Here is a 17,451-nt window from a genome sequence, read left to right on the forward strand (position 1 = left end):
CTTATAAACATCTTTCCAAGGTATTATCAGTGGAGTTATACTAAAGTTTGTGTAACAAGGACCCGGATCAGCATTGGAGGTGTACAAGATCGAGATACTCTAATAGAGCAGTCAGCTAACTACTCTAATAGAACATTCACTGGAAGCATATAGTTGGTTCTGTTATGGTATTTTTCCAAATCTGCCTGCACCTATACATACAATGAAGTGCATTGGTCTGTTTAAAGGGCTTCATTCATCTACTTGTGTAGTTAATATGTATGGCAATACTTAATTCAGGTACACAATTTCCATTGAAAATGCTCTCAGATTCAATCTTGTATTGTTCAAATTTCTAAATTTTCCACTTTCAACATTATTATTCTAACATGTACCTATTCAGTGTTGTGCAATTGTGAGAGGGGTGCATCATGTACTTGGTTGTCTGTACCTACCCAAACGTTTCCATTAGCAAAATACTTCAGACTACCAGTATATAAAATATCTACATGTAGGCAGAAAATATTATGAATTTTATGTGGAGATGTCTCTAAATTGCAGTATTTTAGCATCTATTTTTCAAAATTTCCTGAGGGGGCATGCCCCCAGGCCCCCCTAGTTCCAGCATGCTTCGCACATCTCTACCCAAGAGATTAGTACCTTGAGTTAGCCCACCCCCCCCCCCCCCCCCCTTTATAAATCCTAGATCCGCCCCTGCACCTAATTGTTTTATCTTTGCAAATAGCTATCATGTCATTCCAACTTGCGAGCTATTTAGAGCAGATACCGTATGTTTGGATTGTTAGATAGTAAGGTGACCAGAGAGGTGACCTTTGTGTAGCAATTAGCGCAGGCCCAATTGTATGCGGCTCTATTGAGAAGGTGACTCCTCTAGGGCGATTACGAAAGCAAGTACTGTAGCTTGGAAAGTAACAAATCGTCATGGCGGATCTATCAACGAACTTTCTTCCCAACCCAGATGAAGTAAATCTTGGTAAAGGCTGGCCGGGACCTCATGCGTTAGAAAAGGCAGCCAAGGTTTTTGACATTGCTTCTTCCCACTGTATGGTGAGTTAATATAGCTATAGCTACAGCGAGTGACACAGTCCAAGTGTTTTGCACTCCCTCAGTGCATGGTGGAGGTTCCGGACAAATGAAAGTAGACAGCGCACTAAGCGGTCTCGCAGAGGTCACTGCATGCAAATGCACAATTGCAGCGTGACGTAAATCATCGTAATTGCTAAGCAACCGTAGCTGTGGGCCATGTTTCGGGACAGTGTTTTGGCTGAAAAGCGCTTTCTCAGGATTTGGTACAGGCTGTAATGAAGCGAATCAGTGTTGAGTTGTGTTGTAAATACCACACAGCTCGTTAAAAAAGACGACGAAGTTAGAATTGGTGAGTAATGTATCGAAATTTAATTAGCCACCTATTTCACGAAGCCAATGATAAGATCTTCTATTTCGAAACCAGCCCCGCTTCCCAGTGCCACTATACCCAGCGCTTAGTGAATAAATCTCGTTACCTTCATTCTGACCCAATATGCGCCATAGAAAGTTGTCCCGAAACATGTCTGCCTAGCAACAGTTGCTTCACGCGTGCAAGTCAACTATCACACAAGTATCGAGTTAATTGGCACCTAACGCCTTGTAGCTACCTAGCTATCATGTGTTAAACCACCAGGCTCCTCCCAAAGTATCAGATGTCTATGATTATGGGATAGGTGCCGCATTTGTGGTTCGCTTCCTTTGTCACAAAACAAGTGTTCAATGATTGTATTTTGGAAAAACGTTCCAAATCACACATTTTTTTTTTTTAATTTATTTATTTTTTTTTTTTAAGAAAGAAGAACCGGCCCAAGTTGGCACTACCATCCACCACACTCTACTCTATGCTAAGATGTTCTATAAAATGGGTTTAGCCTTTTCCTACACCTACAGAGCTACTGAAACAGAACCTACAGAACACAGAATCCAAATCACACATTAGAAGTTTTGAGGTAAATGGTTATAAAGAATTTATCAAGTCAGCATAACTTGCCGAGGATAGCAAGCATGCATATGAAATTTACACAGGAGATGCATCAATCTATTTCAGACCACTTGTGGCTGCTTGTAGAGCTTCCCACCAAATAAGATAGAAAATCTGGATGAGCGAAGTAGTATCAGAAGTGCTCACAAAGGGGTGGGTGGACAAGAGATAGACTTCAAAAATGGAGGCAGACCACGATTGAAGTCCACACATGAGATTACAGGGCTGTGCTGGCTTCTGATAAGCAGCAAAATCAGCAGGCCAATATTATCAGGCCATCCACCAGTAAACCACTGATTCATGCCAAGCCAGGCTCTTCACTAGGCCTGAAACCGCCATTCGAGTTCTGCAGACCACCCAAAAAAGACTCTCTTTTAAAACCAGTTTGAGTAGTACTGAGGGTCAAAACTAGTAGTAGCTACCCACTGTGGTGTTGGTTTGATGTGTGATTTGGATCGGTTTTACATAATATCCAATAGAGGTATGTATGTAGTTATGTAAGCACATAAAAAAACATACACACTTCTCCAGCACCCATATATATTGCACCCATAAGTTTTCCTCTCGTATTGGTGTGTATAGACATGAAGACAGTTTTTGCTACAATAATTTCAGTGAATTAAGTGCAATTACAGTGAAATAAGTACATACCTATAACCAACATAGGCCTGTGGCTAGCTATATGCATGTCTGCAATGAGCATACCCATAACTAGAATATATACACAAGCTGTCCATTTTCTTTTGTAGAATCATTCAGAAGTGATAAGTAACTTCATGAATTATGGTCCAGAGAATGGAAACGAACACTTCAGGCAGGTGTTGGCAGACTTCCTTTCAAGGCAGTACCAAAGCCAAGTTCTAGCGTTAGTTATAGTAATTCAACTGATATCCATTTCTCTCTTTCTATGCAGTGATGAGTTGTATGTTACTGCTGGATCAACATTTGGGCTTAGTTTATTGGGAGATGTCCTGTTTGAAGCTGGAGATGTAGTGTATATTGAGGACCCGACATATTTCTTGGTGTTTAGTGTGCTGGAGACCTGCAAGTTGTCTACGAAGTGTGGTAGGTTATTGTTGTACTAAGAGAAATTTAATAGTGAAGTTGCTATGAGTGACTTAGTGTACTGAGAGAGTTGTAGTGTTTACTATCTCATTATATCCACACTAAAACAACCAAACTGTGAAAAAATGATGCGGCCTTAAAACACCTGGGTGAAAAAAGTTGTGAAATCAAAGGTGGTGGCCATGAAATGGCTGCAATGATGTTGAATTTTAATAATGGTTTTGTGCATTATTAAAATTCATTGGCAATTTCATGACTGCCGCCTTTGATTTCACAGCTTTTTCACCCAGGCTTTTTTGAAGGCCACACCCTTTTGTAGAGCTTGGCTGTTTTGCATGAATTTCACTTCTTTTTGTGTTTTAAATATATACCCCAAAGCCAACCATAAACATTTGTTTTTACACAAATCATTGTTCTTATTATGTATACAGATGTAATAATAGTATAATCATGTATACTTAACTTGGAGGTAGTTACTTTGTTATGAAACACTATTGCAAATATACAGGCACTATAATACAACTTTATATGGCCATGAACAAGTAAGCACAAAACTATAGAGCAATTATCAGTATTAACTTAGATCCTTCAGTTGGCTTTGGTATCGGATTGGTAGATATTTTACTGTATTGGTTAGGATTTTGCAGTGACTGTTCTATTAGAGTATCTTGATTTTTCAAAGCAAATCCTGCACCTTTTATGCTAGAGTATGATTTCCAGCCTGTTGTCACAAGTTTTACTAGCATGGCACTTATTATGATGATAACGGACTGACACAAGCAGGTATTAATAGCAGTGTACTCAGTATTGGGGGTAACGCGTTACGTGATAATTATTACTTTTGTGGTAACGAAGTAATATAATGAAATATGCTGTAAAAACAGGTAATATAACTCAAGTTATTTAACTTGCAAATGTAACGCGTTACCTAAGTAATGAAGTTACTGTAACAAGTCTAATATTATGTAATAATATTATTATAAGTAACGAAGTTACTAATCTTGTTAGTAATCCACTGAGTAACGCCTAGCCACTATGAAGTAACAAAGCCTATACTGAATGAAGCTTATTCACCAGATTCTTGCTTATAACCAAGATTTGCACGTTGTCTAACAACGCAATCATGTCACAAGATAAAGTGGTAGTTTCACATATGACAACTTAAGGCTGTGGACACAAAGTAATATAATATATAATAGTTACTTTATTGTATGGGTAATTTGTAACTGTAACTAAATAGTTCAGTTGTGTAATATGTATCGAGTTACATTTTAAAAGTAACTGTCCCAACACTGAGTGTACTACCCCACTGATCTGTATCAAAATGGCTATAATATCAGGTTTGATTTAATGGAAGTATTATATTGCAGAGTTTTTTTTAGATTACTTTTGTAATCATGCAGTACAATAGTACTGTATAGTAGGGACCACAAAGGTGTGGGTGTGATCCATAAAAAACATCACGCCATTACTTTTCCTAGACAACGATGAGGCAGTATTGGTTAGGCAAAACTAAGCCCAAACGAGCCTTCAGATCAACCCGAAATGCCTTCAACAAGTTGATACGGATTTTTAAAAATAATTTATTTAATGGAATTATCTACTGACTGACTGAGTAACTGACTAACTGATTTCTTCAGACAAGCGTAACTCAAAAACGGCTAAGGCTATGGGCTTGATTTTTTCACTGCTCAACGTCGCTTTGGCCCGAGAGGTTGGCATACCGCAGCATGTACGTGCATTCTTCATGGACTTACCAGTGTCCTCCTTTGTGTCCCATTCATCTTTAATTGGTGACAGCGGAAAGTGTCGATTTAGCGGTAGCATGTGATGACTTCCCTTCATAACGGAAATTGTCCGTATTTTTCATAGTGGCTACTTTGATTGCAGAGGTGCTTTTCGAACAGTTCTTGGTTCATAGTAGTGTGTAACGGGTTGAACATAGCCGACAACGAAACATAATGGAAAACCTCATATCTCACAATTGCGTCAGGCAGTGTTGCTCAAACTTGGTATGTGGGGTGCTGAAGGTGGAGGGCGTTTGCAGTATAAAAATGATTCCAATTCGAGAAGGGAGCATGGAGCTACGTATGTGTGAAAGTCACATTTTTTCTTCCTGTAAATATACTTACGGTGTGGCGCACCAGCTTTCTTGGCCAAACGACAAACTACTGTGTGTCTTGATGTTCTAGAACAATCTAGAACTTCCATTGATAGATCTACTGCATGCTTTACTTAATATTTGGCAATGTTATTGTAGATATATTTTTGAGGACTTTTAAACCAAGTATGGTGATAACTTCAAAATTGGTGTGTACATAGGCTGATCATCATAGCAGTGCCTTTTGATGGTTTAAAAAGCAATAGTCTAAGAGTTACAGTACAAAATTATAAAGCAAAGATCAAACAAGTGTAAAATCATGGGATTGAGATGCTGTAATAGAGCAGTCACCGTGTTGTAAATAGGTGTGCAAAAAATGTTGAAAAAACTTAGCTACCGGAATTCGAACCAGGGACTTCCATACTTAACACTCGCATCCTTAACCACTGAACCACTGCTATCTTGGCTGATCACCTCCCTTAATTTCTGCTTTAAAAATAAAAATTCTAGTTTAAATCTGATTTCATAGATCTACCAATAGAAGTACTAGAACATTCTGTGTATGTTCTATTAGAAGTCCTCAAAAAATCTGCACTCTATAGCGAAGTTGCATGATTGCATCACGCACTATGGAACACACCCATTTATTATATCACATAAAATAAACTCCATAGAAAATACTACAGGCGCACACTTCCAGAGCCATTATTTCTGCATTCTACTGTATATTTCAATAAAATTTTGTGTGGATATAGCCAAGTCATTGGGCTACTTCATCGTGAAAGCTGTTCATGTATCACTACAACTAAACCAGGCTTATGGCAGTTTATAGTGATGAAAACGATGCTACAAGATCAATAAGACCACTGAAGAACATGTTTGTAAGACTAAGGGCCAGGGGGGGATGTACATTCTTCGTACTCAGGTATCACTCTTATTCTTAGTGAAAGAACTTACAAAGCTGATAAGAAGGAAAAGGATTAGAAATTCAGCACATGCCCTCTACCTGCTGGGATTCTAAAGCATATCTAGTGGTTTGTTGTATTTTGTTGAAGTGTTTTGGCACTGTAGATATTGGATAATTGCTGTTGTGGCTGTCAGTTTCTTTAAATATAGTGCCAATTGCTGACGCAGTTGCCTTACCCCATTATCAACTGCCATAAGTCCCGTTTCATTGAAGCTATTCACAAATGGTTTTCATGACAAAGTAGCCTAAAGACTTGGCTACATCCATACGAAAGTTTATTGAAATACACGGTAGAATGTAGGAATAGTGGCTCTGGAAGTGCACACCTGAAATAAGTTTCAGTACATGTCTATAGAGCTTTGTTTTACGTGATACCATAAAATGGGTGTGTCCCACAATGCATGACTTAATCATGCTATTGGAGTAATACAATACATATTTTGAAGTAAAACTCTACCAATGAAAGTTCTAGATTGTTCTAGAACATTCTATGTAGAAGTCCTCAAAAATCTGCATTTTATTAGAGTATTACCAAGTATCGAAGTAAACCACGCAATAAATCTACCAATGAAAGTTCTAGAACATTCTGTGTATGTTCTATTTGAAGTCCTCAAAAATGTGCACTCTATTAGAGTATTACAATAATAGTATATTAAAAATTAAATGAAATACAGATCCAATTGATAAAAAGTAGTGAAATAAGAGATGAATGATGGTATTACAGCATAGTTCAGTGACCCATATAACAATGATTTTGTTCAATGCCAAAGTAGGGATCTTCCCACCAAGCTATGCTGTAATACCATCATTCACCTCTTGTTTCACTACTTTTTATCACTTTGATCCCAACTTCATTTTTAAATTAATATGCTAGTTTTGTTTGGTTTTTTTTGTTATAGCATACATGGGTGACTGCTATTAGGGTGACTGCTATTAGGGTGACTGCTATTAGGGTGACTGCTATTAGGGTGACTGCTATTAGGGTGACTGCTATTAGGGTGACTGCTATTAGGGTGACTGCTATTAGGGTAACTGCTATATTAGAGTATCTCGAGTCAGCCTTTCACCAGGGTGTGTGGCATATTTTAGCATTACAAATACAGTGAGACCATTAATAACAGGACATGTCATCATGATTGAGTAAATAAATTGTTACAAGGTGTGGTCTCAGGCCGTTCTTGATCATTATTAATCAACCTGGCAAGATCACATTAATAGTCATGGTATCAAGACACGCGATAGTGTATCGTGCGGCCCAAGAAGCCGGCGCGCCACACCGTGAGTATATTAACAGGAAGAAAGAAAACGCAATTTTCACACCTATGTAGCTCTGTGATTCCTTATCCGATTGGAACCAAATTTGCTAGAGACGTGCCGTCCAGTTAGGGGAGTCTACATGCCAAATTTGAAGAACATCGCTCCAGCCATTTCCGAGATACGAGCGAAGAAAATTTCGTTTTAATTTCTTCGTTTTTTTCTTCTTCATCTTCTTCATTTCGCACACTTCGCAAAATTCGCCATAAAACACGAATGCGTGCTCGGATTGGGCTGAAATTTGTCACACTTAAAGGGCTCATTAAGGCGGATCTCCATACCAACTTTGGTAGGAATCCGATGAACATTCAGGGAGTTATGACCGATTATTTGCGTAAAATAAGGTCGAAGGTCTGTCACGCCTACAGGGTAAACCCCTTGGAGGAATCAGTTGCAAATTGATATGTAGATGGAGCAACCATCGTAGGAGTGCCTTTTTGTGGTTTGAAAAGAATCGGGATAAAGACCATGGAGATATGACACAAAACCCAACCTGTGTCAAAATTACGCGATCGATTTTTATGAATAAAAAAACTATTAGTTTTCGTGTCTACCAGGCAAACCGCTTAGAGCAACGAGCTGAAAACCAGTATGTAGCTGGAATAATCATCATAGAAAGTTCTTGCAGTAGTACAGAAGAATCGCATTATAAATCACTGAGTTATGATTCGAAAGGCAACTACGTGCAGCAAATGCGAGATCGAGATACTCTAATAGAACAGTCACCCTAATAAAGCATTCAGCTGCATGTATAATTTACTCAGTTATATTACATTGCAAGTTATTCTGTAGGGAATTCAGCTACAAACAAGTCACCCTGTAGTCAGATCAGCTAGAAGAAGGTACCTAATAGAGAGTTCAGCTACAAAGAAGCCATCATGTGGAGAGTTCAGCTCAAATAAATCACCCTGTAGAGAATTCAGCTACAAACAAATTGCCCTGTAGAGAGATCAGCTAGAAGAAGTTACCTTGTATAGAGTTCAATTACAAAGAAACAATCATGCAAAGAGTTTAGCTGCAATCAAATCACCCAGTAGAAAGTTCCGCTATGAACAGATCACACTGCATGTAGAGAGTTCAGTTAGAAACAAGTCATCCTGTACAGAGATCAACTACAAGAAGTTATCTTGTAGAGAGTTCAGTTACGAAGAAACAATCATACAAAGAGTTTAGCTGCAAACAAATCACCCAGCAGAAAGTTCCGCTATGAACAGATCACACTGTAGAGAGTTCAGTTAGAAACAAGTCATCCTGTAGATAGATCAGCTAGAAGAAGTCACTTTGTAGAGAGTTCAGCTACAAAGAAACCACCATGTAAGAGAGTTCAGCTGCAAACAAATCACCTGTAGAGAGTTCAGCTAGGAACAAGTCACCCTGTACAGAGATCAGCTAGAAACAAGTCATCCTGTAGAGAGTTCAGCTAGAAGAAGTTACATTGTAGAGAGTTCAGTTACAAAGAAACTACCATGTAGAGAGTTCAGCTGCAAACAAATTGCCCTGTAGAGAATTCAGCTACAAACAAATCACCCTGTAGAAAGATCAGCTAGAAACAAGTCACCCTGTAGAGAGATCAGCTAGAAACAAGTCACCCGTAGAGAGTTCAGCTAGAAGAAGTTACATTGTAGAGAGTTCAGCTACAAAGAAACTACCACGTAGAGAGTTCAGCAGCAAGCAAATTGCCCTGTAGAGAATTCAGCTACAGACAAATCACCTTGTAGAAAGATCAGCTAGAAGAAGTTACCTTGTAGAGAGTTCAGCTACAAACAAATCACCCTGTAGAGGGTTCAGCTACAAACAAGTCACCCTGTAGAGAGTTCAGCTAGAAGAAGTTACCTTGTAGAGTGTTCAGCTACAAACAAATCACCCTGTAGAGAGTTCAGCTGGAAGAAGTTACATTGTAGAGAGTTCAGTTACAAAGAAACTACCATGTAGAGAGATCAGCTAGAAACAAGTCACCCTGTAGAGAGTTCAGCTAGAAGAAGTTACATTGTAGAGAGTTCAGCTACAAAGAAACTACCACGTAGAGAGTTCAGCAGCAAACAAATTTCCCTGTAGAGAATTTAGCTACAGACAAATCACCTTGTAGAAAGATCAGCTAGAAGAAGTTACATTGTAGAGAGATCAGCTAGAAACAAGTCACCCTGTAGAGAGTTCAGCTAGAAGAAGTTACATTGTAGAGAGTTCAGCTACAAACAAATCACCCTGTAGAGAGTTCAGCTAGAAACAAGTCACCCTGTAGAGAGATCAGCTAGAAACAAGTCAACCGTAGAGAGTTCAGCTAGAAGAAGTTACATTGTAGAGAGTTCAGCTACAAAGAAACTACCATGTAGAGAGTTCAGCAGCAAACAAATCGCCCTGTAGAGAATTCAGCTACAAACAAATCACCCTGTAGAAAGATCAGCTAGAAGAAGTTACCTTGTAGAGAGTTCAGCTACAAACAAGTCACCCTGTAGAGAGTTCAGCTAGAAGAAGTTACATTGTAGAGAGTTCAGCTACAAAGAATCTACCATGTAGAGAGTTCAGCTGCAAACAAATTGCCCTGTAGAGAATTCAGCTACAGACAAATCACCTTGTAGAAAGATCAGCTAGAAGAAGTTACCTTGCAGAGAGTTCAGCTACAAACAAATCACCCTGTAGAGAGTTCAGCTAGAAACAAGTCACCCTGTAGAGAGATCAGCTAGAAACAAGTCACCCTGTAGAGAGTTCAGCTAGAAGAAGTTACATTGTAGAGAGTTCAGCTACAAAGAAACTACCATGTACAGAGTTCAGCTGCAAACAAATTGCCCTGTAGAGAATTCAGCTACAAACAAATCACCCTGTAGAAAGATCAGTTAGAAGAAGTTACCTTGTAGAGAGTTCAGCTACAAACAAATCACCCTGTAGAGAGTTCAGCTACAAACAAGTCATCTGGTAGAGAGATCAGCTAGAAGGATCACCTTGCAGAGAGGTCAGCTACAAAGAAATCACCCTGCTTCATCTTTTCTTCTTCCTGTAGTAAAGAAAAAATGGCACATTAAAAAGCCCTAAAGCCGGCCTATGGCCGGCTTTGGGGTATACAAATACAAAAAGAAGTGAAATCTAATCCAAAACAGCCAAGCTGTAAAAAAAGAGTGCGGCCCTGAGAAAGGCTATGGTGAAAAAAGATGTGAAATCCAAGGTGGCGGCCAAGAAATGGCTGTGATGGTAGGTTAATCGTAAAAATTTTAATAACAACAATTCAGGTGAATTTTGTGCCAAGACCAAGCGGCACCAAATTCACCTGAATTGTTGTTATTAAAATTTTTACCATTAACCTACCATCACAGCCATTTCTTGGCCGCCACCTTGGATTTCACATCTTTTTTCACCATAGCCTTTCTCAGGGCCGCACTCTTTTTTTACAGCTTGGCTGTTTTGGATTAGATTAAACCTATCGTAAAGTTACTGGTCCCTACCAAGCGTAAGCGCTTAAATAAAAATTGGTTTGCGGCATCTAAATATGTTGCTCAAGGAAAGTGTTGATAGGGAAAATTATCGCCTCAATATGGTGCAAGAAGAAGGACAAAGACAGCCTGATTGAAGATAAAAGGAAGGACAAGGCGCAGAGGGCATACACTCGTCAGAACTCATCCCACTAGTGAGTTTGTTATTGTAGTGCAAAATGGTGGCCATGCGCTGCTTTGTTTGGCCTCCGGCCTTGTGACTGTAGTAGAAAGTCAGGCTGACAGTCAGACAAAAATTCAAATTTCGGTGATTTTTTTAAAATTTTATAACCGGCCACCTGTATTTTCTTGTTTTTAATGCTGTATTTGATATTAGATGGACTAATAAGGTGATTTTCATTGTGTAAGATGTTTCTAGGATGATTTTTAAAGGCGGCATTTTAGGCGAAACACGTAACTTTTTGGGAGATCCTACTTAAACAGTATTGCCATACTGTTTGATATTACCAAATATTGAACTAAAGCATGCAATGTATACAATACATTTATAAGTTCAATAATCATCATTGTGTCTGTATAGATATGTAAGTAAATGTACCATTTTTTCACAACTTGACTGTTTTGTGTAGATTTCACTTTTTTTTGTATTTTATAATGCCCCAAAACCAGACTATGGCTGACTTTGGGTTGCCTTAAAAAACGCCTGGGTGAAAAAAGTTATAAAATCAAAGGTGGCAGCCAGGAAATGGCAGCAATGATGATAATGTTAATAAATTTAATAATGGCTGTGTGCATTGTTAAAATTTGTTAGCATTAACATCATTGCAGCCATTTCTTGGCTGCCACCTTTAATTTTATAACTTTTTTCACCCAGGCATTTTAAGGCTGCACCATTTTTTCACAGCTTGGCTGTTTTTGTGTTGATATTTATAAGCAGATCTAAACTAGTATAAATCAAGTGAAATGATTGCAGCCAAGACAACAGCAGTTCAGTGGTTAAGGATGCAGGTGTTAGGTATGGAGGTCCCTGGTTCAAACTGTGGTAAGGTTTTATTGGGACATTTTTAGTGCACATTTTTCATCCCATGGTGACTGCTCTAATAGAGTATCCAGATTCCACAATTTTACACTTTGTTTTATAACTTTGTAACTGTAACTATATTTTTCAAACCATCAAAGGGCACTGCTACGATTATCTGCCTATGTACACACCAAATTTCAAGTTATTCCCATACTCAGTTTACCCTGTAGCCATGACAGAAGTTTGATCTTTTTTAATGTGAATAAATGCCTAGCATTTCACCCACATGCACGCCTTTGCTTCAAGTCTTTCAATTCTAATCGTATAGCTGTAGCATTCAAAAGGTTTTGTTAGATTGTCATTTTCATAATTAAACAATATAATATCTGTCTTGCAGCATCAACTAACTAGCCATATACAACAACAGGTCTACACAGAAATGTCTCTCATTAACTGTTCTTGTCTAGTGTTCTATCATGTGTGTGGGTAGGTGTAATAATGCCATTGTAATATTTACACTATTGATGATCTTAACTCTTCTTTAATAGTGTCTACTGATGAGGAGGGTATAATACCATCAGCCCTGGAAGAGGCAATCGTCCAACACAATGCCACACATGCTACTCGTCCACTAACCGAGACAAAGCCATACAGAGGAATGATATACCTGATCCCAACATTTCATAATCCAACTGGAAAATGTTTGAGCCCTGGTAAGAATTTTTATTAAAGCCATGCCGTGTAGCGTGTCACATGTAAGACTTTTTATAATGATCTAACTGTTTTGTCGTCCTGAATTCTGATTGTTTTCTAGAACGCTGCAAACAGATCATAGCAACAGCCAGGAGACACAACCTACTGATAGTGTGTGATGATGTCTACAACCTGTTGTATTTTACTGACAAGCCACCAACAAGACTCTACTCCTACGACATCAAGTAATCACATTAAATTTCACACAAGAAAATTGTTTAACACCAGTGTGAATAGGACTGACCCAAATTATGTTGGTAGCGTGGTGTCCAATTGCTCTTTCTCCAAAGCGTTTTCTCCTGCAGTGAGACTAGGATGGATAGAAGCTCCTTATAAAATACTGAAATTGGTAGCTTCAAGGTGTGTGTGTGTGTGTGTGTGTGTGTGTGTGTGTGTGTGTGTGTGTGTGTGTGTGTGTGTGTGTGTGTGTGTGTGTGTGTGTGTGTGTGTGTGTGTGTGTGTGTGTGTGTGTGTGTGAGTGAGTGAGTGAGTGAGTGAGTGAGTGAGTGAGTGAGTGCGTGCGTGCGTGCGTGCGTGCGTGCGTGCGTGCGTGCGTGCGTGCGTGCGTGCGTGTGTGTGCATGCATGCGTGCATATGTGTGTGCATGTGCGCACTCACAATTCACCACCATTCAGTGTAAACATTTTATCCCTTTAGTGGTATAGCTGTTGGTTCAGGCTGTTTCAACCACATGATGTCTGGCTTTATGGCCAGTGTTATTTCACAAGGCCATCTGGATGACGTTATCAAAGAATATCGCACATTAAATGAAGTAAGAAAACACAAGTATGTAATAATATGGCTTTACTCTAATGACTGTGATTTAGTTGCAGTCCAGAGCTATATCAGATGTTTTTGAGAAGGAAATGCCTAAAGAAGTACATTTTAGCCAACCTATGGTTCGTCAATGTTGCATACAAAATCATCTATACTACTAATACAATAGGGTGGATATTATGTGTGGGTGACTCTTCCAGAAGGAATGAATGCTCAAGGTATGTATGTAATAGCATATTATATAAACTATTGTATTGTGGTAACAATATAGATGTAATGGACGAGTGTTTTAGAAAGTTCAAAATCAGTTTTCGCCCAGGAAATAAGTAAGGAAATTAACTATAAATATTGTATTTATGTAAAAACATTGGCAATTGGAATCACATAACTATTTCAAATTTCATAGAATTTCAGCCCTTTTATTGCCATTTTTAAATACTTCTAGTGGTCATATTTATACAATGGTACCCTTTTTGTATAAAAATCAAGTAAATTTTTATAATTTTACACTACTAGTTTTCACTGATGGCTATCACTCTCTAACACTACAGGGTAAGCCTAGTACACTGAATTCATCCACAAAATATGCTTCTTTCAGATGACTCTGGCTTTGTCCCTATTGTTAGATGTCTACTGGTAATTTTAAAATTGCCCTCAGTAAACAGAGAGCCTCCACTGGCCCTAAACTATGTAGCTTAGGTCTGCCGTGCTTTGTACTATTTGTTTCACTCTGTCCATTTCTTGCTCCTATAAGTACCAAAAGTCCACAAATCGGGAGATATTGCTCTGCTATAAAAAAAGATATATATAATACTATGGCTATAGTTGTGGTGAAATTTAGTGGCACAGTGTTAGCCAATGGCAAGCTATGATCAGGTGAATACTTGAAACTGCTAAATCTAATGAATCGTCATTGGCAATGGGGGGGGGGGGGGGGGGGGACTAGATAAGAGTCCCTCCACTGTAATTTTATAGGGACTTATCTCTCCATATTTAAGATCGAGATATTCTAAAAGAGCAGTCATCTACTCTAATAGTGTAGTCGTGTAGTCAAATACAACTTTCAGGTACATTTTCAAACAAAACTCAGAGAGTAGTTTTAAAAACTGGAGAATACCCAAGACCATTGAGCATGCTACATAAGTCTTAAAATTTTGTTACGATGCACCTGCATATCATACGATGCACAAAAGGGCACCTTTAGTCACAGAAGGGAATAATTGATATCTTTCCATATTTGCTGATGTTTTTATTAAATAATGATATGTAATGGTACAGGAGGATAATACCAATATATGTAAACGTTTGGCTTATACTCACAACTAAATTTATTCTGTAAATATTTTGAGAACAGTTTCTGCAATTCATTCTTGCAAAATGGTTTAGTATTTTATACATAATTTCTTAAATTTGTAAACTTTGTGTTTTATTAAAAGTAGCTACTAGCTATATATATATATAGTTAACAATAACAAATACTTTTGTTAGCACTTACAAGTCACAACAAGTGTGCATTGTAGATTTATAGCCTATGTACTAATTTGGATTTACCTTTTTGTCAACTAAAGAACTAAGCCAGTCGAGGATAATTCTAAGCTTTTTATGGTGTTGTTGTCCCCCTAGCTGTATGACGACCTTAGATTATTGTAATAAATGCTCACTAAAATCAATGTTAATGCCACATTGACTGCCTAGGCAAGTATTATGTGCACTATGGTTTGTGTATGGTTTATGAAGTCAAATAATATTATAATGAAATATGTAATTATGTCCTAGTTTTACATATAGTGTATTCTTGTATGTTGAGTATGTTATTCCCATGGATTGGAGCTCACTAGACATTAATAAAAGACTTTTATGCGGTATCTTACTCTTCAAATGAAGCTTTACAATTTGTTTGTACATATAGGTCTATGTCTAAAATTGTCTTGTTGGTAATGGAATGCTAGTTAGCTTACATCAGCGCAATCAGTCCAAAATTTGCTCAGTAAAAGCTATAATAGTGTTAAATGCTGTTTATCATTCCCAATCCATGGTCAAGCTAGTAAATCAGGAGAGCAGTGGCTCCCAAATATGGATGTTAAAATTACAGTGGAATCTCTTGCATAAGGCTTAATTTACTCAAACATTTTTTTTGTTGTTTGACAGTCATAGTCTTACATAGGGTAGACATTGTTCAAATTGAATGCTGAGAGATTTCACTGTAATTTAAACCATGAAATACTTTTCCATAGATTTTCAGCAAGCGGAAACTTTAAGAATTGTTTCCGCATCTGCTTCGCATTTTACAATGTTGATACCCTTCGTTTTGCTGCCAAGAAAATAATTTCTGTGATACAGAATCATCTTTAACTTGACAACAAAATATCTTAGAAACATATAGACAATGAAATGACAAGACAGACAATATGTAGCAGCCTGTTTGCTCACTATTTAGTTATTGTTTGTAGCTGCAGTACAACAAGCATATTATTAATGTGTTTTATAGTTAATACTACATGTACGCATAGTATCAGGGCCGCCCACAGGGGGGGGGCAACTGGGGCATTTTGCCCCAGGCCCCAGCCTGAAAGGGGCCCCAGGAGGCCCCATGAAGGGCCCCCTGAATACCTGTTTAAAAGATCGATACACTCTAATAGAGCAGTCAGATCTAAATACTCTAATAGAGCAGTCACAGTATTCTTCAGAGGAGCAGTGTAGCAAGCTTATAGATAAGGAGATATGGTTGGTGATGGGTAGTTATTGTCATTGCCAGCAGGTTAGAAAATCCCTATAAATATCATTAGTGAGATCTAAATTGCTATACTGCTCCGATTACACTTCAGACTACAGGACTAGATTGACCCAACTAGGTATGTTGCCATTGATGTATATTTATGAAATATCTGACACCCTCTTTTTCATCAAATCACTTAAAACTCCTACAGATAAGTTCAATATTCTGAACTATGTCAGCTTCAATACTGGTTCTACTAGATCTTCTGGAATCAAACTACACCACAAGACAGCCCATACCAATGCAGCTATGAACTCCTATTCTTTTTGCCTACCTAGACTATGGAACTCTTTGCCAATAATTGATCATACACAATCGCTAACTGTAATAAAACAAAAATTGAAGAAATTTTTATGGAATCATTTCCTAGCTAACTTTGACAATTCACTCTGTTGTTTCCATTACCTTTGTCCCTGTTCCTGTTGTTCCAAGAATCCTGCATCTAACAATTTTAACCACTTGTAACTAAGTATGTAAATGTTAGTGTATAGTTATTTTTTAATGTATGTTAGGCTATCAGTGTAGGTCACTGGTAGACCCTCAGAATTATTATTCTGTAAAGTATTATTACAACTTGGGTCAAGGGCCCCACTTTAACTCTTTGCCCTGGGCCCCTTAATTTCTCTGGGCGGCCCTGCATAGTATACTAGTATATGTATGATATTACGGTTGTATCAAAAGGGTAGTTATGAATAGTTGCTGTGAGCTACTTCTTTGAGAGTTTTCTTTTTGGTCCAACTTTTTAGAAGCTTGCAGCTTGTTATGCAAACAGCCAATGGCATTTTATATATAGACAGCCCAGTGTTTATTTCATCCATACAAAAAGCATAATATATTGATTGCTTTGAATGTTGGAGTCCTTATGGTTGACTATCAAAATAAGTTGTTGTAAAGGTATAGTATGCAATACAACTTCAGTAATTTATTTATTTTAAATTCCAGTAAAAATGCTGAAAATTGCAGTGCCAGCCTGCAGCCAGTTTTCTCAAAGGGGAGGGGGGTTCCACTTTGACAGGGAATCTTGGGGCACAGCCCTAGACACTAAAAACAGTTTAATCATACATCTCTCCTAACTAGCTTTAAAATTGAATGTACAGGCTGTAGTAACTCCAAGTAGTGTGTGTATATTACGACTCCTATCACTTGATTGACATGTAACGTACTTCTACATATCAACCTAAGTACAGTGGAACCTCAGTTGTCTGAACCCCTTGGCACCAGAGGTAGTACATAAGTCTGAAAAGTCC

General features: G+C 38.1%; 1 protein-coding gene across 2 annotated transcripts; it reads left to right on the forward strand.

The window, feature by feature from the left end:
• Positions 1-853: 853 nt before the first annotated feature.
• On the forward strand, positions 854-16,022 carry LOC136238475 (uncharacterized). Of its 2 annotated transcripts, none has more exons than XM_066029004.1 (11): positions 854-1,047; positions 2,758-2,873; positions 2,922-3,073; positions 12,447-12,611; positions 12,713-12,836; positions 12,889-13,011; positions 13,309-13,423; positions 13,479-13,550; positions 13,598-13,646; positions 13,700-13,754; positions 15,663-16,022. In XM_066029004.1, the coding sequence occupies exons 1-11, from the start codon at positions 922-924 to the stop codon at positions 15,778-15,780; spliced, it is 1,215 nt and encodes a 404-aa protein (XP_065885076.1). In that variant the 5' UTR covers positions 854-921; the 3' UTR covers positions 15,781-16,022. The 2 variants fall into 2 exon arrangements, with proteins under 2 accessions (XP_065885076.1, XP_065885077.1); XM_066029005.1 differs by lacking the exon at positions 854-1,047 and adding an exon at positions 1,224-1,375.
• Positions 16,023-17,451: the final 1,429 nt, after the last annotated feature.

This window comes from Dysidea avara, chromosome 11 (assembly GCF_963678975.1).
Source record: "Dysidea avara chromosome 11, odDysAvar1.4, whole genome shotgun sequence".
NCBI lineage: Eukaryota > Metazoa > Porifera > Demospongiae > Dictyoceratida > Dysideidae > Dysidea > Dysidea avara.